The sequence below is a fragment of the Berghia stephanieae genome, chromosome 13, assembly GCF_034508935.2.
Source record: "Berghia stephanieae isolate SIO BIC M18660-M18661 chromosome 13, UCSD_Bste_1.3, whole genome shotgun sequence".
NCBI classification, from domain to species: Eukaryota; Metazoa; Mollusca; class Gastropoda; order Nudibranchia; family Aeolidiidae; genus Berghia; species Berghia stephanieae.
In genome coordinates, this window is record NC_088372.1 from 10,970,528 (window position 1) to 10,998,027 (window position 27,500).

Consider the following 27,500-nt stretch of genomic DNA (forward strand, 5'->3'; position numbering starts at 1 on the left):
TGCAACCGCCATATTTTATTAGAGACATCAATTACCAGCAAATAATGTAAACCATGAAAAATTTGATCTTTCTGAATACCCCAAGCTATGACTTGATAAAAATATTTGACTCTAAATGTTTCACATTCAGCTGATAGATGATGCATCCAATGATTTTGCTTAGCAACGCAGTGTCATAGGTGGATCTGAATGCTCTAGAATATCACTGTTTTGATCAGAAGAAGCTTCTAAGACGGCATCCAATGTATATAATTTAACCGTTTTCCATTTTTCTAATTGTTTCTTGGCTAATTCCTATACATTTTATTTCACCTTTGTAATCGTGACAAAACCAATTGTTAAAGGAATCAAATTGGGTGGGGGGGGGGGGGGGGGGGGGGGGGGGGGGGGGGGGGGGGGTAAACACATCGCTGGTTAATCACGTCGTGGCTTAGGTAACCACTTACACTTAGGATGCTTCCTTTCCTCTATCGTTTGTTGGGTACATGCCGGAGAGTCAATGTGAGACCTGGGCTCGAAAGGAAAAGAATAACAAATGAAAATGAAGAAAACATTATTCTTGAACATATCCATTGTGACCCTTTCAGTTCAACAAGATATGGCTAACGAGTTGAATATCAGTCAAGACACTGCCAAAGAGATGTTCAAATGAGGACTGGTTAAAATGGAGAAAGCCATTTGTCTTCTATGGTTTGACCCCAGCACCGACGGAGAACGCCATTTAATTGTCTTCTATGGCTTGACCCGAGCACTGGCGGAGAAAGCCAATTGTCTTCTATGGCTTGACCCCAGCACCGACGTCTTCGTCGTTTCAGGTCGTGCAACCCCCACCCAGTGTTTCAATTTTGAAAATTCTGCGATTGTTTGTAATGTCAGCTTTCAATGACATTTTCATTTTGATGTTTTTTCATATCTCGATATGATCAAAGTGTATTAATGTCACACATTTAGTTCAAGATTAAATAAACTTTTATTTGATAAAAGTGGACTGTGAATATTTAGTTTATCTTACGTGAGATTCATTGATTTTAATAATGGTGCAGTTAATTTTGCTGTTCAGTTTATATTGCCGCTTTGCTGGCAAAACCTCTCTAAAATAATTCAATCTTTACCACAATTAATAAATGAATTAGGGCATTTAGAAAAAATCTAAAATATTTTTTTCTACTAAACACTCACACCAACAAAAACAATTACACATTAAAAATATTTTTTGAACGACATGACAACGACTCGAACACGGAATGCTCAAATTGACAAGCAAACGTGTTCTGTCGATTAAATAACAATATGGAATAGAATGGAAGCTTCGATTTACTTAATAAACCCAACAGATCACGATGACGTTTCAGGTTTCCCCTTTAACAACAATAATGATTGAAATACTAAAGACGAATGAGAATTTTTAAAATGGCGTTGTTAAGATGGACGTCATTGTTGATTTATTTGAGGCAGTGACTTTTAAAGTCAGATCTAAAATGATTTAACCCTCTCACGCAATCTACTGCAAGCAAGACAAGTATTTTCTTCTTTAAGTGCGGCTATGTGGTCTTGTGGTATGACACTCGCTTTCCGATCGGAATGTCCTGGGTTCGATTCTCGCGCAGCGCATTGTTGAGTCCTTGGTAAAGACTATTTACTCACATTCTCTAACCGTACTCAGGTGTAAAATGAGTACCTGGCCGTTAACAACCTTGTCTCTGTCCGGAAAAAAATGTAATATCACCTAACATGCGTCATGTTCCGTTCTACATGTTAGGAGTAGCTGTTGGTCGGGGACACTTTGTAAAGCGCTATGAGTACGTTTAGTAGATATTGCTCTGTATAAAAACTCACGTTTTAAAAAAAATATTTTTTAAAAGTCGATAAATAATTAAATGACAAAAAAATGCAGTTTCTCTGAAAGTGAAAATGTGACACAGCAGATTTTAAAATTCACCTCATCAAATGTTTCTAAATTAAATCATAAGTAATATCAATATTCATTTTCTCTCGAGATGAATTGAAACTTTAAAAAAAAAGAAAGGATGCATAAAACACCAATAAAACTCCATACGAAACGCTACAAAGTTACAATTACAGACGACTTTTTCTGAAACAATAAATATACAACATGATGGAACAACCAGATGAATACACGAGAAGGGAAAATGAAAATGCTCTGACTGAAATCCAGTATCGCACGTCATTTAAATATCAGAAAACAAGTCTAGACTATTCAAAAGCAAATGTAAAAAAAAAAAAATTAAAAAAGACGAAGAAAGAAAATAATGTACAAAATCTGGTTTATCACATGAATGATGAATGAAACTTTCTTGTGATTCGTTGTGCTATTTTTTCTATTTTTGTTCCAGCGATGTCCATAAAACTCATTTACATATTAAGATCCGCGATTGTCAGTTTGGTATTCTTAATGCCAATTTTTAAAAATATACTAATATTTATTGAAGTTGTTTTACATCAAACTAAAATCGGTTTGACAAGATTATAGCTGTCTTCCAACCCACATTTTTGTATGTTATATAATTGACAATGACTCGTCATCCATGAATAGCAATACGAGGGAGCGAGGTGGCCAAGTGGTTATAGTAATAGACAAAGGCCCCGGGTTCAAGCCCCGCCTCAGGCACTTTCGATTTTTTTTCTTTTGGCAAGATTATTCAATGAGATAATGTGGTAGTAGCGTTAAAAGCCACTACCACATTATCTCATTCGTCTGTAGTGTTTCATTCATCCTGTTTTTTTGATAAAGGGGAGACCCGAAACGTCCATTTTATCTGTTTTCGTATATTGAATTGAAGCTTACATTCAATTTCACAATGTTATTTATGTACTCTAGACATTGATCACAATGCAACATTTGATCACAATGACAACATAATATTTTTTTTAATGTTCAGATTTCGGAATATCCAAATTATAAAGGTATGTTTACAACACTTTAAAAAAGAAAGCATCGTGTTTTTATGTATCTATATAAAATATCCAGTTGTTGGACAGGAAACAAAACGTGTGATCAATGACGAAGTTGGACGAAAGTTTTAATACTGATGCTATGCGATTTGATTAAAAATAAAAACAAAAACTCATGACATAAGCCAGTCGGATATAGATAGAATTAGAACGAAACTGACGTCATTCAGTTCTTTGTTATTATTTATATCTTAGCAAGCCATTTTTATTAGTAGGTCTCACTAAATCGAATTAATCAGACTATAAATGTGTAAGGTTACAAATTGTTTTGTTTGTCTGTACGTTATGTCCGGATGGCGGATGTTATGAGTTTTTTTAAAAACAAAACATCAATAACGTACCAACACACAAAACAATGTGTAGCCATAAACGTTTGAAAAAATTAGCCAGAAAAATTCGTCTTTCAAATATCGATTGATTTAAATGATCCTCGTCTTGGCAAATACACTTTAACCTGGGACTTCGCGAGGTATTGCAAAGCGTGCTGGAATTGGGCGTGGCCACCCTTGTACTTAGGCTTCCCTGACTTCGGAAAAGGTAAGGGCTAACCCACACCGGAGACTGACTCCGACGACCCGGCACTGTCGTCCTCTGCCGTCTTCCTGATAAAGACGTCGGGCACGGACAAAATACTAAGAATAAAGAAAAGAGACGCTAGACCTACCCATACCAAGCACCCGACGTCCTCTGCCGTTTTTTTTTTTTTGGAGCTTGGTATGGATTGGTCTATCGGATCTTCTCTTTATTGTTAGTATTTTGTCCGTACCCGACGTCTCTATCCCGAATACGGCAGAGGACGGCAGTGCCGGATCGTCGGAGTCAGTCTCCAGTGTGGGTTAGCCCTTACACATGCGAGATGGAATTCGACTTGACGAATTTGGTCCCTCGTGGGGTCGGGGACGCAGACTCCTTAAAACTGGGAGAGAAGTTGCCAGGCTTCTGTACCAGCAAGAGGAGGCATTGGGTGGTGGTAAATCTACTGAGGTCGAGATCCTGCCTAACGACATCAGGGGGACTTTCCACCCGTCCGACGTGTACACCTTGTGAACAAGAACCGGAAACCGTAAAGCATCTAGTTGAACGGGTTATGTTGTGACGAGGCTACCGGTGGGTTCATGACTGTACACGAGTGCGGCAACGATTGATAGATCATCATAACATTGTAGTGTTAGACCATTAGAAGCTGTTGGCAAGTACGGTGAGTACTGTACCTAGACTGTGTTGGGATCTATATCGTCCCTTATTTAAAATAAATTTGATTACATTGCTTTTATTCATCCCATAGGGGAAATTTGTCTCTAGGGTCTATTCTCAGAGAAGACTAGAAAACCCAGGCGTCAGCCGCAGTGCAGCTCCGCAAATTGAGCTAGGGCGAGGTGACTTGCCCAAGGCCACATAAAGCGCGGTGGGAGATCGAACTCGGTACCTTTCTGGTACGAAGCAAAGACCGTACCGCTGAGCCACGCTGCCCTCACGCTGATGCAAGAGCTCTATCGACCAAAATAGATATCTGGACCCCGGAAATATATACTGTATAGATAGAATGAAGTTGACTTCACTCGGGTCTTTGTTATTGTTTTTTGTCATCCACGTTTATGAGTAATTCTCACTTAACTGTATTATCCAGACTATAAACGTTCAAGGTTACACATAGTTTTGTGTGTTTTGCAATATTGTGAGTTCTTAGCCAAGCGCATACTATCTATAGGTTTAGTTCTTATTAAAGACTGTATATTGTTATTTTTATGGTTGACTTTTGTGAGCAAAATTTCATAGTAGACCCATGAGTAAACCAACCTCTTCCAGGATCGACTCCCGGTGTATGGGACATGAAGTTGAGTTTCTTGAAATGGCTCTGATTCCTCATTCTCTCACAATACTGGGGTGTGAAAAAGGTAACTGGTCGGTATCTCCGTTGAAAGAAAATATCATTATCATAGCTTGTCGCTCCAACACCAAATCCACCCCACAGCATCTGTGTAACAGACTCTTAGGTCATGGTCAGTGCAGCTGACATTCACTCCTGGCATTCTCTAAGGATGTGCTCCATCGTCTGCTCTGGGCATCCACATGTACACAAGCTAGTCTCAGCCAGCCCCCATTTTTTTCATGCTTCCAGCTGTTCCCCCAATTTTTGCCTCTGCTCTGTTCAGTGTTACCCATTTATTCCTGGGGAGATCAGTTCTGTAGGGCAGTTCTTCTCTCGGATCTTCAATGGCTTCATTTGCATGATTGTCCCACTCCCTCCACGTGGAAAGTCTGTATACAGCTGCATGGTCAGGGTTGATGCTTTCTTCAGTCATGGAGCTCTTTCTCGACTTCAGTCTCCTTGTCGATGGGTTATGGTCATGGAGGGGGTGTCTTGGGCTCATTTCCTGTTTATATTTCTGGAATTTGAAAGCAGTGGCTCTTCGAATGTGGGAAGGTGCAATGCCAGCCAGCCAATGGAGGACTAGAACTGCAGTCGGTTTCAAGTTACCAGTAATGATACTGGCAAGAAAATATTATAATAACACCGTACAGGCGTCTCGCCGTACACGCTGTTGCCTGCAGGGCACAATACAAATATCACGATTTTACACTTGTATCAACGTGTATAGAAAATTGATTCTTTAGTCTTTGTGAGATCCAAGTGTCAAAATATCGAACACAACATAGCTCAGTTGCTCAGAGGTACGGTGTCTCGTCTTGTTTCAAAAGTCACGCAATGTTAAACAGGACCAGAGGCCGGATGGATGACGGTGATCGTGGAAAAAACTATAACCACGACGTTGTGTCATTGGCTAAGGCACCTAATATTATCAAACTTGACTCAGGTGTAAATAAGAACCTGGATACAGGCAGTGACCTATATTGTAATGGTTTAGTACAATAACAACGCCTAACAGACGACCGGTACTGTATGAAATGGAAATAGGATTCTATATCGCCTGCTGGTGGGGAATGAATGAAACATTGTAAAACGCATTGAGGGATGTTTTAAAATGCGCTAGATAAATTTTAATTTATATTTTTGTTTAATTTATTGACGATATTGATTTGGCAAGCAGTGTTTTGTTTATAACACCTTTGCATTGACATGTCTAGATAGTGGACAAACTATAACAATAACATTAAGACAATCGCTGTCACGGAATGGCAAACTAATCCAATTATTATTTTTCTTATAATTTCAGTTTATCATCGACCCAATTGCTATGACGCATTGTATCAAACCAACGTGTCCTTATTTGCAGGTCTGATAACCTAAGATTGTTATGGGCTTATTGTTTTAATGGAAATACTCAAAATATGTGATCTATCGCATCGAAACGGTATTATATCTGGATGAATCGGACCCCGAAACGTGAATATAGAATTCAAATGATAGAAAATACGAAAGTGTAAATGTAAGAAATCATATGCATTTTAAACTAAACTCGAGCTTTTATATAGCGCAATATCCACTAAATGTGCTCAAAGCACTTTACAAAGGATCCCTTAGGCGATATTACAATATTTTCCCCCGACAGAGACAACGCTGTTAACGGCCAGGTACTCATTTTACACCTGAGTACGGTAAGAGAATGTGAGTAAAGAGCCTTTTCCAAGGACTCAAGTATGCGCCAAGCGAGGCTCGAACCCAGGACCTTCCAATCCGAAAGCGAGTGTCATACCACACAGCCGCAAAGTTAGAGATCTAGAAGAACGCCTGGCTCAGTCGTGCAACATTAGGCAGACAACAATGACCTTCCAAGCTTTCTTTGGTTTCAGTCGTAGACCTGCTCACAAGCAATGAAAGTGTTGTTTTGCCAAGCCAATGCATCTCCCAATTGTTGCTCGAGTTGCGCTGTGTGAATGATTGTACTGCCTTTCTCTGCGAGTGGAGGATTTCTGAGAACCATGGACGGTGGTGGTAGCATGAGAACTGGGGCATCTTTCACAGAGCGAGGCCAATTTGTGATTGAGTAGATGAAAATGAGGTCTGCATCACAAACCACCTGGAATGAATTGTGTCTGTTGTATATAAGAGAGAAAGAAAGAAAGAGAGAGAGAGAGAGAGAGAGAGAGAGAGAGAGAGAGAGAGAGAGAGAGAGAGAGAGAGAGAGAGAGAGAGAGAGAGCACTTCCTCGTTCGTATACTTGTTTGTCCATGATAACCTCAACATTCTCCACATCTCAAATGCCTCTAACCTCCTGGTATATAGATAGTTCGAAGATGACGTCACTCAGGTCTTTGTTATTGTTTTTACCATCCGCGTTTATGAGTAATGCTCAATAACTGTATTAACCTGACTATAAACGTTCATGGATACGCACACTTTTGTGTGTTGGTCCGTTATACTTCCGGATGGCAATGTTATGAGCTTCTTAGCCAGTCACATACTATCTATACTTTGTCAAGCGTTTCACAACCATAACATATTATGTTTCCGATACTTTTATTCTGGTCTTCAACCTTAGGTTATTGTTTAACACAGCTGGATACATATTTGCTACTGCTATTCTTTGTCTTGCGTCTATGTGGTCTTGTGGTATGACACTCGTTTTCTGATCCGAATTCCTCGCTCGGCGCATAGTTGAGTCCCTGGCTCTATACTCACATTCTGTCACCGTACTCAAGTGTAAAATGAGTACCTGGCCGTTAACAGCGTTGTCTATGTCGGACAAGAAATTTATAATATCGTCTAATAGGCGTCATGTCTCGTTCATGTTTAGTGTTTCTGTTAGTCAGGGACCCCTGGTAAAGTGCTTTGAGAACGTTTAGTGGATATCGCGCTATATAAAAAGGTCAATTATTATTATATCCTCTACGTCTCGTGCCTCATGGGTCTCAGATTTACGACTCATTAAATAAAATCGAAGTGATCAGAATAGGAAAGAAAAGTCACGACGTCACACCTTCTACTTTTCCGGTCTCAACATCAGTGGAAGTGTGTATGTAACCAGTCCTTCGATGGACTAATAATGAATAGGTTACATATTGAATCATAAGGTGACATACGTACTTTAGTAGCAGGATGTATTGGCAAATTCTAAGGGTTATGGGAAATACAAGAGCGAGGATGGATTATATTTTTTTCACGACCAGTATATATTTAAACTAGAAAATAAGATGCCATCAAACTGAAACCAGAAGATCATTTACATAATATATGAAGGCTGGTTTTCCAATACTCGTTAAGTCGATTTTTATACTTTTTGAGATTTTCCATCCCATGAGACAAAATGAAATGTAAATTTTATTTTAAGCATCAATTGGCACATGCATTTCCCTAGATTTTTGTGAATTTAAAGTTTACATTTGATAAAATAATAGACCCAATGAGAAATTTTAGGGGAAATAATCCTCAATATCTCAAAATAGGAAAAAACGGAGTTAGGGAGTTATGGAAAACCACTCTTCATATGTATTCAGTTCTTCGGTAAAGTGGTTTTCCACTTCCAATGAGATTGGAACCAGATTTTCCGACATCACAATTACGTATCGTCAACTGACATGGCGTTGCCTCTTGGGTGGTTTTTTCCTCTCGGGGTGAATTTGCCGCAACTAATTTGGAGCAGTTTAAATATTCACAGTTATTTTATTTAAACACATACCATTAATGGGCATGATCTATATTCCCTTTCCATGTGCTCGAGGTCATTGATTACATTGCAAAATGTGATCAAAGTGACCGACATAGTGAAAAGTGTTCACCGTTTTTGAAATGTCTAACATCATGATTGGTCATTTTGTTCAGCTTGACATATGGGTATGTTTACAACTTTCATAAACAAAGCAGCGTGTTTACATTTATTAAGAAATATCCATTCATTGGACAGCATCAAATCATGTGATTGATGACTCGTTTGATCGAAAACTTGAATTCAGATCGCTCCCATTCTGAAATGCCATGTTTACCGACTTGACATTGAACACCCACCTACGGAAGGAGTCCCTACGTTTTGCGTCTCCATATTTTCATTTTAGTCTCCGGAGTAGGAGGTAATGAATGAGACAGGATCTAAAAATTCAAGGGATTTCAGCAATTATATAAATTCCCGGTTTTCATCCGATAGGGAAATTTGTCATTATGGTTTATTCCAAGGGAAAACTGGAATAACCCAAGCGTCAGCCGCAGTGCAGCGCCGCAAATTGAGCTAGGGCGAGGTGACTTGCTAAAGGCCACTCAGCGCAGCAGTAGGTGATCGAACTCGGTACCTTTTCGGTACGAAGCAAAGGCCGTACCGCTGATCCACCACGCCCCGTGTGATCTCATCAATAGGTTTTAACAGTCGTGACGTCACTTCCCTCGTAATGACGCATAGTAGCTTAGTTACTGGTTCTAAACTATCGGAAAAATACTTCTCCAACGAGCATAAAAAGGTATCCAGAGGAGAAAAACATTATAAATCTGATCATGTTTGACTTTTATACATTCTGATCACATGACTAGGAGAAAAGTTCTAGCCTGCATGAAGAATAAAAAGTACCGATTTTCCTTGTTTAAAACAAAGGTGCTCGTTGCTGGGCGAACGTGACATCCCGACTATTGAATCCTATTGATCCTTGAAAACAAACACACGCTCTAACAAGGATTATGATTGTCAAATGGAATATTTTAATTGTTTATTCAAACGCATTTCAAATTAGCCAAACGAAGGTTAACATTTTAACAACAAGAGCGATCTGGAATTTTAAGCAGTGATTTACTGCGACTTTGAATTTTTTTTCACATATAATTTAGACAATCGGAGTGTTCCATGAGGATGGTATTCTTGTCTCCATTGTATCAAAGCTCTTCTACACATGGTGATTAACCTCGTCTTTGCTGCAAAGTAAAAATGTTTAAAATCATCATTATTATTACAGCCATCATCATCATCATCATCATCATCATCATCATCATCATCATCATCATCATCATCATCATCGTCGTCGTCGTCGTCATCATCATCACCATCATCATTATCATATTATTATCGACGATAAGCTTTGCCGCCGAGAACTCTTTGTAATTAATTCATTACTTGTGCCATCAAACACACCTGCTGACAATGAAATGCTGTAATCCAAACACGAAAACACAAAAGCTTATATCAATTTGTTGGACCTATGTAAAATACTCACAGAAGTACCCTGTAGGACCTATGTAAAATACTCACAGAAGTATCCTGTAGGACCTATGTAAAATACTCACAAAAGTATCCTGTAGGACCTATGTAAAATACTCACAAAAGTGCCCTGTAGGACCTATGTAAAATACTCACAGAAGTATCCTGTAGGACCGATGTAAAATACTCACAGAAGTGCCCTGTAGGACCTATGTAAAATACTCACAGAAGTGCCCTGTAGGACCTATGTAAAATACTCACAAAAGTACCCTGTAGGACCTATGTAAAATACTCACAGAAGTGCCCTGTAGGACCTATGTAAAATACTCACAAAAGTATCCTGTAGGACCTATGTAAAATACTCACAAAAGTATCCTGTAGGACCTATGTAAAATACTCACAAAAGTACCCTGTAGGACCTATGTAAAATACTCACAGAAGTACCCTGTAGGACCTATGTAAAATACTCAAAGAAGTACCCTGTAGGACCTATGTAAAATACCACAGAAGTGCCCTGTAGGACCTATGTAAAATACTCACAGAAGTGCCCTGTAGGACCTATGTATAATACTCACAGAAGTATCCTGTAGGACCTATGTAAAATACTCACAAAAGTATCCTGTAGGACCTATGTAAAATACTCACAAAAGTATCCTGTAAAACCTATGTAAAATACCCACAAAAGTATCCTGTAGGACCTATGTAAAATACTAACAAAAGTACCCTGTAGGACCTATGTAAAATACTCACAAAAGTGCCCTGTAGGACCTATGTAAAATACTCACAGAAGTATCCTGTAGGACCTATGTAAAATACTCAAAGTGCCCTGTAGGACCTATGTAAAATACTCACAGAAGTGCCCTGTAGGACCTATGTAAAATACTCACAAAAGTACCCTGTAGGACCTATGTAAAATACTCACAGAAGTGCCCTGTAGGACCTATGTAAAATACTCACAAAAGTATCCTGTAGGACCTATGTAAAATACTCACAAAAGTATCCTGTAGGACCTATGTAAAATACTCACAAAAGTACCCTGTAGGACCTATGTAAAATACTCACAGAAGTACCCTGTAGGACCTATGTAAAATACTCAAAGAAGTACCCTGTAGGACCTATGTAAAATACTCACAGAAGTGCCCTGTAGGACCTATGTAAAATACTCACAGAAGTGCCCTGTAGGACCTATGTAAAATACTCACAGAAGTATCCTGTAGGACCTATGTAAAATACTCACAGAATTACCCTGTAGGACCTATGTAAAATACTCACAAAAGTTCCCTGTAGGACCTATGTAAAATACTCACAAAAGTACCCTGTAGGACCTATGTAAAATACTCACAAAAGTTCCCTGTAGGACCTATGTAAAATACTCACAAAAGTATCCTGTAGGACCCATGTAAAATACTCACAAAAGTATCCTGTAGGACCTATGTAAAATACTCACAAAAGTATCCTGTAGGACCTATGTAAAATACTCACAAAAGTTCCCTGTAGGACCTATGTAAAATACTCACAGAAGTACCCTGTAGGACCTATGTAAAATACTCACAAAAGTATCCTGTAGGACCTATGTAAAATACCTACAAAAGTATCCTGTAAAACCTATGTAAAATACCCACAAAAGTATCCTGTAGGACCTATGTAAAATACCCACAAAAGTACCCTGTAGGACCTATGTAAAATACTCACAGAAGTGCCCTGTAGGACCTATGTAAAATACTCACAGAAGTGCCCTGTAGGACCTATGTAAAATACTCACAAAAGTATCCTGTAGGACCTATGTAAAATACTCACAAAAGTATCCTGTAGGACCTATGTAAAATACTTACAAAAGTATCCTGTAGGACCTATGTAAAATACTCACAGAAGTATCCTTTAGGACCTATGTAAAATACTCACAGAAGTGCCCTGTAGGACCTATGTAAAATACTCACAGAAGTGCCCTGTAGGACCTATGTAAAATACTCACAGAAGTATCCTGTAGGACCTATGTAAAATACTCACAGAAGTATCCTGTAGGACCTATGTAAAATACTCACAGAAGTATCCTGTAGGACCTATGTAAAATACTCACAGAAGTACCCTGTAGGACCTATGTAAAATACTCACAGAAGTGCCCTGTAGGACCTATGTAAAATACTCACAGAAGTGCCCTGTAGAACCCATGTAAAATACTCACAGAAGTATCCTGTAGGACCTATGTAAAATACTCACAAAAGTTCCCTGTAGGACCTATGTAAAATACTCACAAAAGTACCCTGTAGGACCTATGTAAAATACTCACAAAGTATCCTGTAGGACCTATGTAAAATACTCACAAAAGTACCCTGTAGGACCTATGTAAAATACTCACAAAAGTATCCTGTAGGACCTATGTAAAATACTCACAAAAGTACCCTGTAGGACCTATGTAAAATACTCACAAAAGTATCCTGTAGGACCTATGTAAAATACTCACAAAAGTATCCTGTAGGACCTATGTAAAATACTCACAAAAGTATCCTGTAGGACCTATGTAAAATACTCACAGAAGTACCCTGTAGGACCTATGTAAAATACTCACAGAAGTGCCCTGTAGGACCTATGTAAAATACTCACAGAAGTGCCCTGTAGGACCTATGTAAAATACTCACAAAAGTATCCTGTAGGACCTATGTAAAATACTCACAAAAGTATCCTTTAGGACCTATGTAAAATACTCACAGAAGTGCCCTGTAGGACCTATGTAAAATACTCACAAAAGTATCCTGTAGGACCTATGTAAAATACTCACAAAAGTATCCTGTAGGACCTATGTAAAATACTCACAGAAGTACCCTGTAGGACCTATGTAAAATACTCACAGAAGTGCCCTGTAGGACCTATGTAAAATACTCACAGAAGTACCCTGTAGGACCTATGTAAAATACTCACAGAAGTATCCTGTAGGACCTATGTAAAATACTCACAAAAGTATCCTGTAGGACCTATGTAAAATACTCACAGAAGTATCCTTTAGGACCTATGTAAAATACTCACAAAAGTATCCTGTAGGACCTATGTAAAATACTCACAAAAGTACAAAACTATCTCTTAACTCAAACCTTGTAGGACCTATGTAAAATACTCACAAAAATACAAAACTATCTCTTAACTTAAACGTTTAGAGTCTGTGTGATAAAATAAACGTTAATGAGAACTACTCACCCACAACTGGCGGTTTAAAAACAATTTCTTAAAGATCTGAGCGAGGTCGACTTCTTCCATTCTATTCATGCTATGCGTTTTGATGAAATACTCATTTGTTCTGACCCAGAGGTGACTTGGACCAACACGCAAAACTATTTGTAACATCTACCGCTTATTGATACTATACGTTTAAGTAAAATATTAACACAGTCTACCAGACAAATGAAATGTACCAACACTCAAGATTGTGTGTAACCATAAAAGTTTATAGTCTAATTGATAAATGATACAACAATGTCAAAGAGCTTAGTGACGTCATTTTCCCCCATTCTCGAATCTGATTGATAGAGTTTTGTAATAATCACTCATCCAACTGGCGGTCTACAAACAATAGTAATAAGATCTGAGTGATGTCAAATGCATTCCTTCTATCTAGTGCGATACTCACCACACAACCGTCACATTCCTTACAGATATCACATACTTTGGCGTTCTTCAGGACCTTGGACTCATAGAATGATGTCACCTGGTTACCTGCAAGTCGTACATGCATTGATAATGTAAATGTTGCTGCTGGAAGCTCGAAGAAATAATCAACGATGTAAAATTGAATGTAAGCTTCAATTTGATATACGAAAACAGATAAAATGGACGTTTCGGGTTTTCCCTATATAAAAAAAACCCAGGATGGATGAAACACTACAGACGAAGGAGATAATGTGATAGTGGCATTGTTAAGATGAATAAACAAAAACATTGATGGGCAGGAAACCGTATTCTCCTATGTAAAGAAGCACGAATTAAAGTAGAATAATAGATATTTATAAAAAGTACACATTTAATTCAGTCAAAAGAGTGGAGGAGGGGAGGAACTGTGTAATGCAATTTAGAAAGTGAAATATAATAACGTGTAAACTATTGTTAGTATGGAGGAATTAATTTACATCGCTATTCATTTTCATCGTTCATTTTGACTATTAAATAGAATTGATTGAAATCAGTGAAGAACTCGCATCTCGACTAATATTATCCATAATTTTATCCCCATTTTGTCTAATCCAGAGTGAACTTATTTGCAAATACAAGTATGTTTACCCACTATACAATGGTTTCATTATTTGTGGTGGGGAAAACTTTCTAACCAAAGTTATTTTAAGCCCATATATTGCGTTCGGTTATCAGACCTCTGAATATGTCCACATTGTTCTAAATCGATTTAGACGTTCTTCAAAGACTTACTTGGTTCATAGTAATCGTAAACCCTGATGGCAGCAGGCTGAGATTTCGATACCAGTCCAGTCCTTTCAGCGATGAAGTCGAGACAAATGGGAGTTACTTGAATCTGAAAAGAATTGTCACGTATCACTTCAATTTGGTATCACGTAGGATTACTCAGAGCGTAGCCATCGTTAACTCATAGCCTGACACTAAGACCCACATTTTGACGTCATATATAGGTTTGTGGAGCGCCTAGTGAGTTGTCTTTAATAGAGTTCATGGAAACAAGTGATCCCATTGGTTTAACTGTTGTATACAACTCACGATATGTTTTCTTTTGTGGCCATAGACTTGGAAAAGGCTCTTCACTAAAATTCTCTCACCGTCCTAAGGTACTAATTGATAATAGCCGTTAACAGCGTCCTCTCTCTGTGAACACCCCCCCCCCCCCCCCCCCACTTACTGGCTAATGGCCCCTTGTAAAGCACTTTAAACACGTTTCGTAAATACTGCCCTGAATAAACTATATCGTTTTAAAAATAAATCATAGAATCAATTTTCGCCACTTAGTTTACTCCGGCTTAATATCAGCTTGAAGCGATGGATCACACACACACATGGGTTACAAATTAGGGAGCAGGCACTGGTTTAAGAAAAAATCTGAAAAGTGTAAATTAAACTGTACCAGACAGAGCACAAAGAAAAATACAAGAAAAAAAAAACAATCCCAAAAAATCAGCCAACCTCGACTGGGGTTCAAACCTAAGACCTCCTGATTATTAGTCTGATGTTCGATCCCAAGTCGAGGCAGGTTGGTTTTTCAGGACGGTTTATTTTTTCTTGTATAGATAATATGCGCTTGGCTAAGAAGCCCACAACATTGCCATCCGGAAGTATAACGGACCAACACACAAAACTATGTGTAACCTATGTGTCGCACAATGTAATATCGAGGCGCGTTAGGCATTAATTACCTCATCAAAGTAGAGGATGACTTTTTTGTCCTGAACTTCCTTGCGTTTCAACAAGTCCAATTTGGTAAAGCTTTCCATATCAGCGGTGAATCCAGAAGGAATTCCGATCTCTTGGACGGCCATGCCGCTCTGTCCACCATCACCCATCCACCTGAAATTGGTGAAATCCCACAAGAATTAGTGCTGGGCGGGTACCCGGGTACCCGCGGGTACTCGCGGGTAATAAAGTTAAACCGGGTACTCGAGTAAAAGGGACGGGTAGCGGGTACCCGCTTCAACAAATGGAAACCGAACTGAGTGATAATTGGATGTAATACAATTTTGATCTTACATATTTACATTCACATGACCTTTTTTTCAAAAGATTTTCCTCTTTTATTTTTCAACTACATTGATTTTTTTGTTTTATTTGTTAACACACATTTGATTCAATTTTGGAATCAACAGATTAAGACTATATTAGTTCTTATCTTTTAAAGGAATCTCAGGTATTTTTAAAATTTATTTATTTATTTATTTTGGTTTCATCGTAATTAATTATCCTTGTTTCTTACTTTCGTTTCATTTGTTGTAATAAATAATAAATAATAACTGAATAAAAAAAAAATTAAAGAATAAAAACATTAAAAAATTTAAAGAATAAAAAGGACCCCCCCTCCCCCCCCCCCCCCCCTTTCACAAAAACATTTTTTTTGGTCAAAAAGTCACTCCTGCCACGGGTACTCGCGGGTACCCGGGTAATCCGACCACTACCCGGGTAATACCCGGGTAATGATTTGGGCGGGTAATCCCAGCACTGACAAGAATTATTTTATCTTATATTTCTAAAGGCCTATCAAAATCGGAAACTCTACAGGAAATTCCATTCCTATTAAGAAAGGAGTCCGTCAAGGGTGTGTTGCCTCACCAGATCTGTTTAATCTATACCAAGAAACAATCATGAGGGGCATAAATAATATGGAGGGAATAAAAGTGGGAGGTCACAACATAAATAATATAAGATACGCAGACGATACGGTACTCATTGCAACATCAGAAATCCAACTTCAAAAGATTGTTGACAAAGTGGTAGTAGATAGTGAAGCCAAGGGAATGGAAGTGAATATCACCAAAACGGAATGCATGGTAATACAGAAAAACCCCGAAAACAACAACACCTGCAATATAACGATTCACAGCGAGCAACTTACCAACGTAGAAAGTTTTAAATACCTAGGTTCAATAGTGACAACAGATGGAAGATGTAACCGAGACATACGAGCAAGAATAACTCAAGCCAAACAGGCCTTCATGGACCTGGGAAACATTTTGAAAAACAAACAGATGTCGTTCGGGATTAGATTCCGAGTCTTGAAGTGCTACGTGTGGCCAATCTTGTTATACGGATGCGAAAGCTGGACTACAAATGCAGAAACACAAAAGAACATTGAAGCTTTTGAAATGTGGTGCTTGAGAAGGATGCAGAGAATATCGTATACTGCACACAAAACGAACGAAGAAGTGCTAAAACAAACATACCAACAAAGGAAACTAATGCCCTTAATAGTGGATCGACAACTATCCTTTTTCGGACACATAGTAAGGAAAGATAAGAATGAATACCTGGCAAGTTGTGGAAAAATACCTGGTAAACGCGCCCGGGGGAGACAAAGAAAAACACTCATAGACCAACTGAAGGGCTTCACCAGCCTAACAATCCAAGAGCTGTTTGAAAAGGCAAGAGACAGGGAGGAATGGAGAGAGATAATTCATGCAGTATCCGAAGCCTGGACCAGGCATGGAACCTAGAAGAAGAAGAACTAAAGGCCTAATATAGGAATTATCCTTTTTGCTGAACCTCTCTATTATCAAAAATATATCTTAAACATACCAACAGAAGAGCAATCCTCTAAAGTTTTGTTTCGTGTTATTTTTCATTTGCTATTTCATTTTACCAATTCCCAACAGCTCAGTTCGTAAAAGTAGGTATACTGCTTTTAAAACTTTCGCACTTATATAAACGCAAGCTTGAATATTTTTGAATTTAAAAACATTAAATGCGATCCGTTTTAAAAAGCGGTACATTAACATTTCGGAAAATTTTCTGAAAACTGTAGATAATTGAAATAGACTGGAATGCCCAACAGAAGAAAAAAATTCGATCATTTGATAACCTATTTACATTGCAATAATTCATTCATACAATTTATAATCTTACACTTTTTTGTCATACTCCCTGCACATCTACTGTATGCCAATTCGTTTGAAATGCTTTCTATCTTGGGCTAATTATTTGCTGACGCTCAAGAAGGAAAGGTTGAAGAAAACTTACTTTGCACACGTTTTAATCTTAAGTCTGTCAAGGGATTCTTCTAGCATCGTGACTTGGAGGTCAAAGGTTGTGTCCTCGACCTCACTTTCGATGTTGAAGAAGACGGCCACCTGTGATGATGATATGAGCAAATATGAATATTTATGTAGAGCATTTCTACGGCTACACTATGCTATAGGCCACAATCACATTGCTTTATTTTATTTTTGGTTATCAGTAGTGCCGCGCTGAGGACCGGACCGAGGACCGGTCCCACGGTCTTTTAGCTGTGAACCGTGGTCTGGTCCCAAAGAGGAAGACCGCCGGCGGTCCTCACTTCTTATCACCTTTCAACGGTCTGGCGCCATACTACTTCCCCAGCGATTCGTTGCCTCGGTCCTTTGCCTATCTTCCACCAATCACCACCCATCCCACTTAATTAATCGCACCCACCCCCCTTTGCCATACACTAAACGACACAGACGACCATAGAGGCAGACGACCACCTCCCTCCACTCCGCAAACCGCCCTTTCGTGTGTGAGATGGGGGGAACAGGAGGCGCACGCCTTGGACGATTCCATTATACGGGGTAAATTTCAAAATTTACTACACCATAATGATCGCAATGACAATGATCTATGATGAAGGCATGACCCCTCTTCTCTAATGGGTTATTGTTTGAAATGTATGTGACTACTAAAGATGTGTGTGTGTGTGTGTGTGTGTGTGTGTGTGTCTCAAACCTAGCAAGTTGCAAGTCTGATTTTTTGTTTTCTTTTGTCCATCTCTTGTCGCCACTCCTTTCTATCGCATTGTTGTCATTTAAAATAATACAATAATATTAAAATTTCGTTTGGTGTTTTAACTAATCAAATAATATGAGTTTCATTAGTTTCTTCCTTCCAAAAAAAACAGTTATAACGTCTGTATTTTTAAAAGGTCCAATAGAATATTTGGGGACCCCGATAGCTCAGTTGATAGAGCACTCTCTTTATACGCAAAGGGCCAGAGATCGATCCCGGGTGCAGTCGAGTTTTTTTCTGAATCCCTGTCTACTCAGCAGTGAATGGGTAGCTGGGTTTGTTAGATCTGGCGAAAAGTCACCATCGACCCCACTTATTACTTATTACTTATTACCGCATCACACCCCTCTTATTATAACTTCACGTCTCTCTCTTACTCTTCAATGCTCGCTGCCTTCTCATGTGTGTGTGTGTGTGGGGGGGGGGGGGGGTAGGAGTTGCGTGTGTGTATAAACGCCACGAACAACTCGATCAACGCCTTGGGTGATTCCATTATCTCCGTTAATGGGGATAAATTTCAAATTTTATTCACGCTAAATTATCGAAGTAACAATGAAGTACCGTGATCAAATAAAGAAGGCATCACCCCTCTTCTCTAATTAGGTTTCAATTTGAAATGAGTGTGACTACTCCGTGTGTTTTACTCCTGTAGACCACGGTTTTCATCGTGTAGCGGTCTTTAACGGTTCAAGAATGAACGATCCCATGGTCCCAAAGGTCAAAACGGTCTCTCAAGAATGTTCAATGTCGAAAAGGACCGCCGGTCCTAGGACCGGTCCTTGCGGTTTTCATTTCCCAGGGACCGTAGGACCGTGGTCCTTAAGCTTGCCAAGGACCGCCTCGCACTAGTTATCAGACATTTACAAATGCCCATGGGTACATTAGCCAAAAAGAATCAACATCCCCCAATATCTAAGCCAAATCATCAGACAATCATTGTTTGAAAATCTCAAAATATAAACCCTTTATATGACAATCTTTATTTGAAAAGCCCAAAAGCATAACTCTTTATTAGACAATCATTGTTTGGAAAGCCAAGAAACATAAAGCCTTTATAAGACGATCATTGTGTGAAAAGCACATAACAAGCCTTTTTACACAATCATTTCTTTTAAAGCCAAAAACATAATCCTTTATAAGAGAATCATTTTAAAAGACCAAGAGATAATAAGCCTTTATAAGACAACCATTGTTCAAATTTTCTCACCCAGTGATAGACTTACTTGACTCTTACATGAACCTAAAATTGTGTTATAACCAATGTTAACCTCAACACACTCACCTCGACAAGAGCACTGCCTGTGCCAGTTGCGTCAATTTTAACCTTGGCGGGAATTGTCTTGCTCTGGATAATGAACATGACAAAGTGAGAAAAAGTACTTGCAATGAATAACAAATGATAATTGGTCATTGTTAATTTTATCCTATAGATAGTATCCGCTTGGCTAAGAAGCTCATAACATGGCCATCCTGAAGTATAACGGACCAACACACAAAACTATGTGTAACCATGAAGTTGACTAGTCTGGTTAATACAGTTTAGTTAGAATTACTCTTAAACACGGATGGCAAAAAAAAAACAACAAAAAAAAAACGAAAAGACAACATAGACCTGAGTGACGTCAACTTCGTTCTATCTCTTGTATACACCCCACTGACTGAATCTGAGTCAAAATTATAATAGTTACCAGGGTGAACAGTGATGTTTATTTCAGATTATAACTACAGCTTCTCACTCCCCTCCCCCTCCCCCCGCTATTTCCGCCTCAAATCGGAATTATGCCCGTATGAAAAATATGTTGAAAAGTGAATTTTCTGTCAGAATGATTAAGCATAGAAAATCTAAACCTAGAAATATAAGTTTTGTAGTTTTGATGGTAAGCAGATTCAATCAAAAACAAAGAATATTAAATGGAATTGTAAATCCGCTGGAGTTTCTTATCATACGGACGCTGGTAAGTTAAAATCTTACAGGAATTCAGAGACGTTTGTTGTTTTTAAACCCGGTTTCTGATAGGTGATTTGTTCTCACCAAATTCTCTCTAAAAACAGTGTTTGTTCGTTTGTTTTTACGGGTTTTACGGCGCGATTGGTACGACAACTCCGCCTGGCCGGGAAGATCGTGATTCTACCGTATGAGCTATCCACGACCCCCCAAAAAGTCGCTTCAAACCTTAGTCTAACTAGAGACTCTCTTGAGGTCACGGGTTTAACACACACACAAACACATATCTAAAGTAAAAGGCATCAAAGAAAAAGAAAGATAAAAGGGATTGTTTAAAATAGGGAACATGTGATTCTACGATGTGCTAGTTTTAACTTTATCCAAAGGTTCCATCCAGGCACAAGCAAAAGATCCCGATATGAAGGATTTACTTAAATGTTTTCAAAATTCAATATTTAATATGCAATATTCAAAGGGGTACATAACAGAGAGATGGTTACACGGGAAACAATCTCTCTCAAAAAGGAACTATACATTTGGCTAAGGATCCCCTCCAGGACCAGGAAAAATACGAGCAATTTCACTTCAAACCAAAGATAGACAGTAAGCAAGAAAGGGAAAACAGATATGAGGGATAGAAGATAAACAAGTGACCTCTCTCTCTCTCATCTACGGGATGTCGGCTCTAAAAGATCATAAGCGTTACAGGTTACACATAGTTTTATGTGTTGGTCACGACTGATTTGGCAGGCAGAACTGATGACGCGTTTTCTTTATCAAATTCAAGAGTTTATTTTAAGCCTTTCCTGACCAATAACCATAATTTTTCTCTGAACAAATATCATTAACAACAACAACAACAACAATAATAATAATAATAATAATAATAATAATAATAATAATAATAATAATAATAATAATGATGATGATGATGATAATAATAATAATAATGATAATAATAATAATAATAATAATAATAATAATAATAATAATAATAATAATAATAATAATAATAATAATAATAATAATAATAATAAACATCATCATCATCATCATCATCATCATCATCATCATCATTATCATCATCATCATCATCGTATACCATTAACGCTTTATCTTTAAAAGTCGTAAAACCACTTACCTCCCTTCTTTGTAAGATGGCAGAGTTCGTGTTGTCAATGTGGAAGTTGTATTTAGGGGCTGTATCCATGGTGACGTCAACATTGAGGTTAAAGTTCTTGGAATAGATCTGTTCTGCCATCATGGACAGGGCGTTTAATGCTACCACGGTATCCTGTGGAATTCAGCGACAATCAATGGTATAGGTTTTAGTTGGAGATTGTTTTGTTTTGGATTTTGTTTGTGTATATGTTGGTGTGTGTGCGCGCGCGGGTGTGTGTGTGTGTGTTTGTGTGTATATGTGTATGTTTGATTGTATGTTTATATATGTGAGCGTGTGTGTGAATTTATGATATAAAAGCATGACACTAGGCTTGTAACCGAAGATTGAGTCCTACAGTGAACGGAGCAAACGCTAAGTCCTTGAGCACATTTTATAAATATTTATTGTTCTATTCTTTTTTTTTTTTCTCTTTTCTTTTTTCTTCTTTCTTTCTCCTTTTTTACTTTTCTTTTTCTTTTTTTTTCTTCTGTCTTCTCTTCATTTTCTATCTTTTTTTTCTCGTTTACTTTTTCCTTTTTCTTTTAAAAAATGTTTTTCTTTTTTTTTCTGATTTTTTTTATTTCTCTCTCTTTTCTTCTTTTTCTCTCTTCTCTCTTCCTTCTTCGCCCCTCACTAGAGTTTATTCTAGTGTGGAGCTTCAAATAAAAACAAAAGCTAGACCTTCGTGCTGCCTTACAAAGGACCATACTATTTCCTGCCTCATTAATGGTTTTGTTTATTCATCTTAACAACGCCACGATCACATTATCTCATTCGTCAGTAGTGTTTCATTCATCCTATTTTCTTGATTAAAGGGGAAACCCGAAACGTCCACAGTATCTGTCTTCGTCTAATAGATTGAAGCTAACAATTCAATACATGTCGTTAGCAACATATTAATTAGTTCTGGACAAAGGCTGTTTACACAGAGATAGTCGCCACACTAAGGAGCAGTGTTGCCAGGTTGGTGGTTGGCGGATTTTTATCATCGCGTGGCGAGGAAATAATGGCCTGGCGGATAGCGGACATTTTTGGCGGATTTTTGATGATTTGTATACCCCTTAAAAAAGTAAGGGTATAGCAATCAAGTACAATTATTTCTTCTTTTTTTCTCCCCTAAACTGACTTTTAGAGAATCTTGAGGGTGAAATGGATCCAGCGCATGGCGTGAATTTGAATCGTCATGCTTTTAAAATGAAATACCCGTGTATACAGTTGTAAATAGATGAGTAGCGTTGAGAAACATAATTTTTATTCTGAGACAATACACTATTGTTGATTATAAATGTTTTAAATCAAATGGCGGATTTTGGCGGATTTCTGGCATAAAGTGGCGGAATTTTTGCAAAGGCACGTGGCGACACTGCAAGGAGTATGCCGAGTACCTGGCCGGTACAAGCGTTTTATTTCCGTGAAAACAAATAATGATAGCTTTTAACATGTCCCAGAGGATAGGTTTTCTAGATGTACCACAATATCGCAGTGTAAGATCACGGAAACGAACGAGAGATCACACCGCCCAAAGATGTGGATTGAAATCTAAAAAACGACAGGACCGCCATGAATGTAAGAACAGCTACAAAAGCCCACGGACGAACCAGCACAAAGAACGATTGTGTATTCGGCATCCTGCAAGGACAACGCTGTTAACGGACAGGTACTCATTTTACACCTGTGTGGTCTAGTGGTATGACACTCGCTTTCGGATCGGAAAGTTGAGTCATTGGAAAGGGCTCTTTACTCACATTCTCTCACCGTGCTCAGGTGTAAAATGAATACCTGGTCTTTAACAGCGTTGTCTCTGTCCGAAAAAATTGTAATATCGGCTAACAGGCGTCCTGTCTCGTCCTACATGTTAAGTGTTGCTATTGGCCAGGGACTCATTGTAAAGCGCTTTGATTACGTTTAGTGGATATTGCGCTAGATAAAAGCTCATTTAAAAAACTTTATTATGGTAGTTGATGACTCGTATTCTGACGTTGCCATTTGATCAGTGTCAGACTAAAAGTTTAAGAATAGAATGTTACAAAGTAGTGGATGAATGAGTGGGTCGTTGCTGGTTTTTTGTTTTGATCTGTTTTTTGTTTTGTTTTGTTTTGTTTTGTTTTTTTTTTTTCTTCTAAATATTATTCTCTATTCTGTTTACTTGAGTGGATGAGAATCCTCCATTTGCGTTTCGTTGCTGGGTCACCCATTGCATAATCTTCCTTCCAAATGCAATATCGTGACGTAGAGCATACGTCATTAGAACGTATGACGTCATTTCTGTATCGACGGCACTGGTGGGGTTGGGAGAATGCCAGGATCCAGTTGTTGCCTTTTTGGACTCCGTTTGGTGAAGGTGATATAATCCTCCTGATGTATAAAAGATATATAGAAATTAACGATACATATCCATACTAACCGGCGTTTACCTATATGCAGGTCTAACATCCGAATCCACTTTAGAGCCTAATTTAACATTGTTGTAATGGACAATCTTTTACGTCATTTTTTAAATTACCATTACTACAATGAGACCATGGGGAATTGGGTTATCAGGCCTGCAAATAAGTGCACGTCACAACTGACGTAATGATCATATCCCACTTTCAAACGACTCACATTTAATTGGGGGGGGGGGGGGATCGTAAAGACCCCATCCCGAGAATGGAATTGAGTCATAATATGATTCTTCAGGAAAATGTGACCCATCATATAAATTTGGTATTATGTTGCGTATAAATAAATACTGTGATTGACTTTATACATGTGATGAATCATATCAAAATGGTATTATATCACAATGAAATCGATGCTTGTTATCAAAATGTAAGGTTTAGTTATAAATATCTTAAATTTATAAGAGGACTACATTTTCTTTTGACAACTACTAAAAAAAACTTTAATTTATCAAATTCTTATCATGTTGGCTTTAAACTCAATGTATTTTTCATATTCTTCATTCAGACAATACTCTAGCGCATCAAATGGTAGTGTGCACTTTGGCCTAGCTTAGGGCAGAGGGTCGGAATAGAACGGGGGTGCATAATTTGACCAAAGGAAGGTGGGGGGGGGGAGGGGGGGGGCGCAATTTGACTAATCCATAGCAGGATACGCATTTTGGGCATTTTCTAATTTAGACGAGGCGAGATGTGATGTATAAAATCGTTTTCTTTCAATCCAATATACTTCTGGTATGATAGATTTCATATTTATAAATCTATAACCAAGACTGTATTTTGTCTGGATGAATAGTGTGATGGAAATTGAATTTGTCTACAGCCACAAATATGAAACTTTGGGTTTATTCCTCTTCGTTTTGGTAAAAATAAATACTCTTTCTTGCGACGTGCACTTATTTGCAGATCTGTTAACCCAATTTAATATTGGGTCATTGTTTTAATTGAAATCTCAAAAAGTGACGCAAGATATTGTCCATTACAACAATGTTAAACTCGGCCCATAATTGTGTTCGGGTGTCAGACCTGCATATATGTACACCTCGATTTCTTGCAATGTAAAAACAAAACAAACTTGATTCTTATTTCCCATTGTTACATTTCATTTCTTAATTTCCATTTCACGCTGCTATTCATCCCGGTTAATAGCGTTTAGACACGATAGATCACACATTTAACCCTTTCCTTACCAGCCATTTTCAGAATTTTCCCCATAATTTCACGCCCACCCAACACAATAATCGTTTTTTCTTACTCACGAAATGCAACAAATACAATCTATGCATAATATTGGTCAATAAAATGAACTCTACAATAAAGAGGCACGTTTTGATAGCTCTAAGAAAACATTGTTCTTTAAATTGTGTGATTTACAAAAGAAATGTGAATGATAAAAGAGCTGGTAGGATTGTAAAGAATATGACGATTTTCCTATAGTTGGTAAGGAGAGGGTTTAAAAGAGAATATTGAAAAAAACAAACCTAGATGACTATAACCCCCCCCCCCCCCCCATTAAAAAAAATTAAAAACTTTCAAAACTCTCACCATCGTGGCTTGCTAGTTGACTTAGTTTTGTCAGAAGTTGGTCGGTTTTTGAACTTCCGGCCAGCTGGAATGCGTAGGAAGCCATTGCCAGCACGTACAGGTCGCTGGATTTCATCACCTCCGTTTCTAGATACGCCAAAGCCTTTTGTTTAGCATCGTGGAACTTGGAGCTTGTCTGGAATGTATGTCGATTTTGATTAAAAAAAAAAAAAACAAACATAAAAACAAAACAAAACAAAACAAAACAAACAAGAAAAAAAAATGAGCTTTTATATAGCGCAATATCCACTAACCGTGCTCAAAGCGCTTTACAAGGGGTCCTCGTAAACAGCAACATTTAACATGAAGGATGGGACATGACGCCTGTTGAGCGATATTACATTTTTTCGGATAGTGACAACGCTGTTAACGTCCAGGTACTTATTTTACACCTGAGTACGGTGAGAGAATGTGAGTAAAGAGCCTTCTCCAAGGACTCAACTATTCGCCGAGCGAGGCTCGAACCCAAGACCTTCCGATCTGAAAGCGAGTGTCTTACCACAAGACCACAGAGCCGCATGCCATAGATATGAAAAGGGTAATTAAGTCTCAAGGTGGAGTTATATAAAATTAATTGACGTCAACAGACCATAGTATAGAATTAGATCTCTGACTAAAAATTTCATTTTTAACATTTACACCTCACCGACATAAGAACGTCCACAGCATCTGTCTTCGTCTGATAAATTGAAGCTTACAATTCAATACTTGTCGTTATATTGTCAGGATGCATAAGCATTCTAGCACAGAAACATGGATATGTGTGTCAATGACGTCAATAGAAATATACTCGTTTCTTCCTTGTCGGCCATTGGAAGTTCATTGGAGTTAACCATCTCGATCGATAAAATTGTCATTCAAAACAATAAGGCTCATGGGACCTGAGATTCTATAACATTAAACAGACAGTTAAAATTTCTTGCTACCCTTTGGATAGAGCGCTAGTCTACTTTCCCCATGATCAATAAGACCCATCTTCTCAATCACTGCTGGCTGGGCATGGAGTCGGCCAAAAATTGTCACGATGTCCAGATCAATACAGTTTCGATACTTTGCTTGTGAATCGAATGCTCCACCAATTTCGATTTTAACCTATAATTATTATTATGCCCTTCCGCCACGACATCATAAGATATCGTCGCCTAGCTAGGCGTTCCACGAAGGAATATGGATAATTCATCAAACAATGTGTCTGATGTCAACAGGAATCACCCATGTTGTCCAAGTGAGCAATTGGGGGTTAATATAATATTGCCTAAAGAAAAAATAAACGAAAGTGCCTGAAGCGGGGCTTGAACCCGGGAACTTCCGGGTCACAGTACAATGCCTTAACCACTTGGTCACTTCGGACAAAGACACCACTGTTAACGGCCAGGTACTCATTTTACACCTGAGTACAGTGAGACAATGTGAGTAAAGAGCCTTTTCCAAGCACTCAACTATGCGCCGAGCGCGGCGCGGCTCGAACCCAGGACCTTCCGATCCGAAAACGAGTGTCATACTACAAGACCACATAGCCGCACAATATTAGCACATACTGTATTACTACTATAATTATTAGAAGTCAGACTTCCCGGTATTCATGGCAATGCCTTCGACAACCCAGCTCAATGTCTCGTTTTAAAGATAAGGAAAAATTAGGTAGACTCGAATATTGTATCGATTGATTTCAGGGAATCCCTTTGTGCTATAAACAAGATTTTTAATATTAAACTGATTAGATAACCGAGGAAGCGCATATACTATCTACAGATAGCTCACAACATTGCCGTCCGGAAGTTTAACTGACCAACACACAAAACTATGTGTAACCATGAAATTTTATAGTCTGAATAATACAGTTTAGTAAGAATTAATCATAA

At 38.3% G+C, this 27,500-nt stretch overlaps 1 protein-coding gene across 6 annotated transcripts in view; it reads right to left on the reverse strand.

Moving 5' to 3' along the window:
• Positions 1 to 9,533: 9,533 nt before the first annotated feature.
• The window catches only part of LOC144958499 (CD109 antigen-like), an 88,152-nt gene continuing 70,185 nt past the window's right edge, over positions 9,534 to 27,500 (reverse strand). For all 6 annotated transcript variants that reach the window (XM_078890497.1, XM_078890496.1, XM_078890500.1 and 3 more), the window contains exons 29-37: positions 25,600 to 25,774; positions 23,760 to 23,968; positions 21,593 to 21,745; positions 19,789 to 19,851; positions 17,724 to 17,833; positions 15,413 to 15,563; positions 14,460 to 14,562; positions 13,669 to 13,754; positions 9,534 to 9,766 (exon numbers count right to left, since the gene is read on the reverse strand). In XM_078890497.1, the coding sequence (XP_078746623.1) occupies positions 9,752 to 9,766; positions 13,669 to 13,754; positions 14,460 to 14,562; positions 15,413 to 15,563; positions 17,724 to 17,833; positions 19,789 to 19,851; positions 21,593 to 21,745; positions 23,760 to 23,968; positions 25,600 to 25,774 (1,065 nt within the window). In that variant the 3' untranslated portion in view covers positions 9,534 to 9,751. The remainder of the gene's footprint in view (positions 9,767 to 13,668; positions 13,755 to 14,459; positions 14,563 to 15,412; positions 15,564 to 17,723; positions 17,834 to 19,788; positions 19,852 to 21,592; positions 21,746 to 23,759; positions 23,969 to 25,599; positions 25,775 to 27,500) is intronic.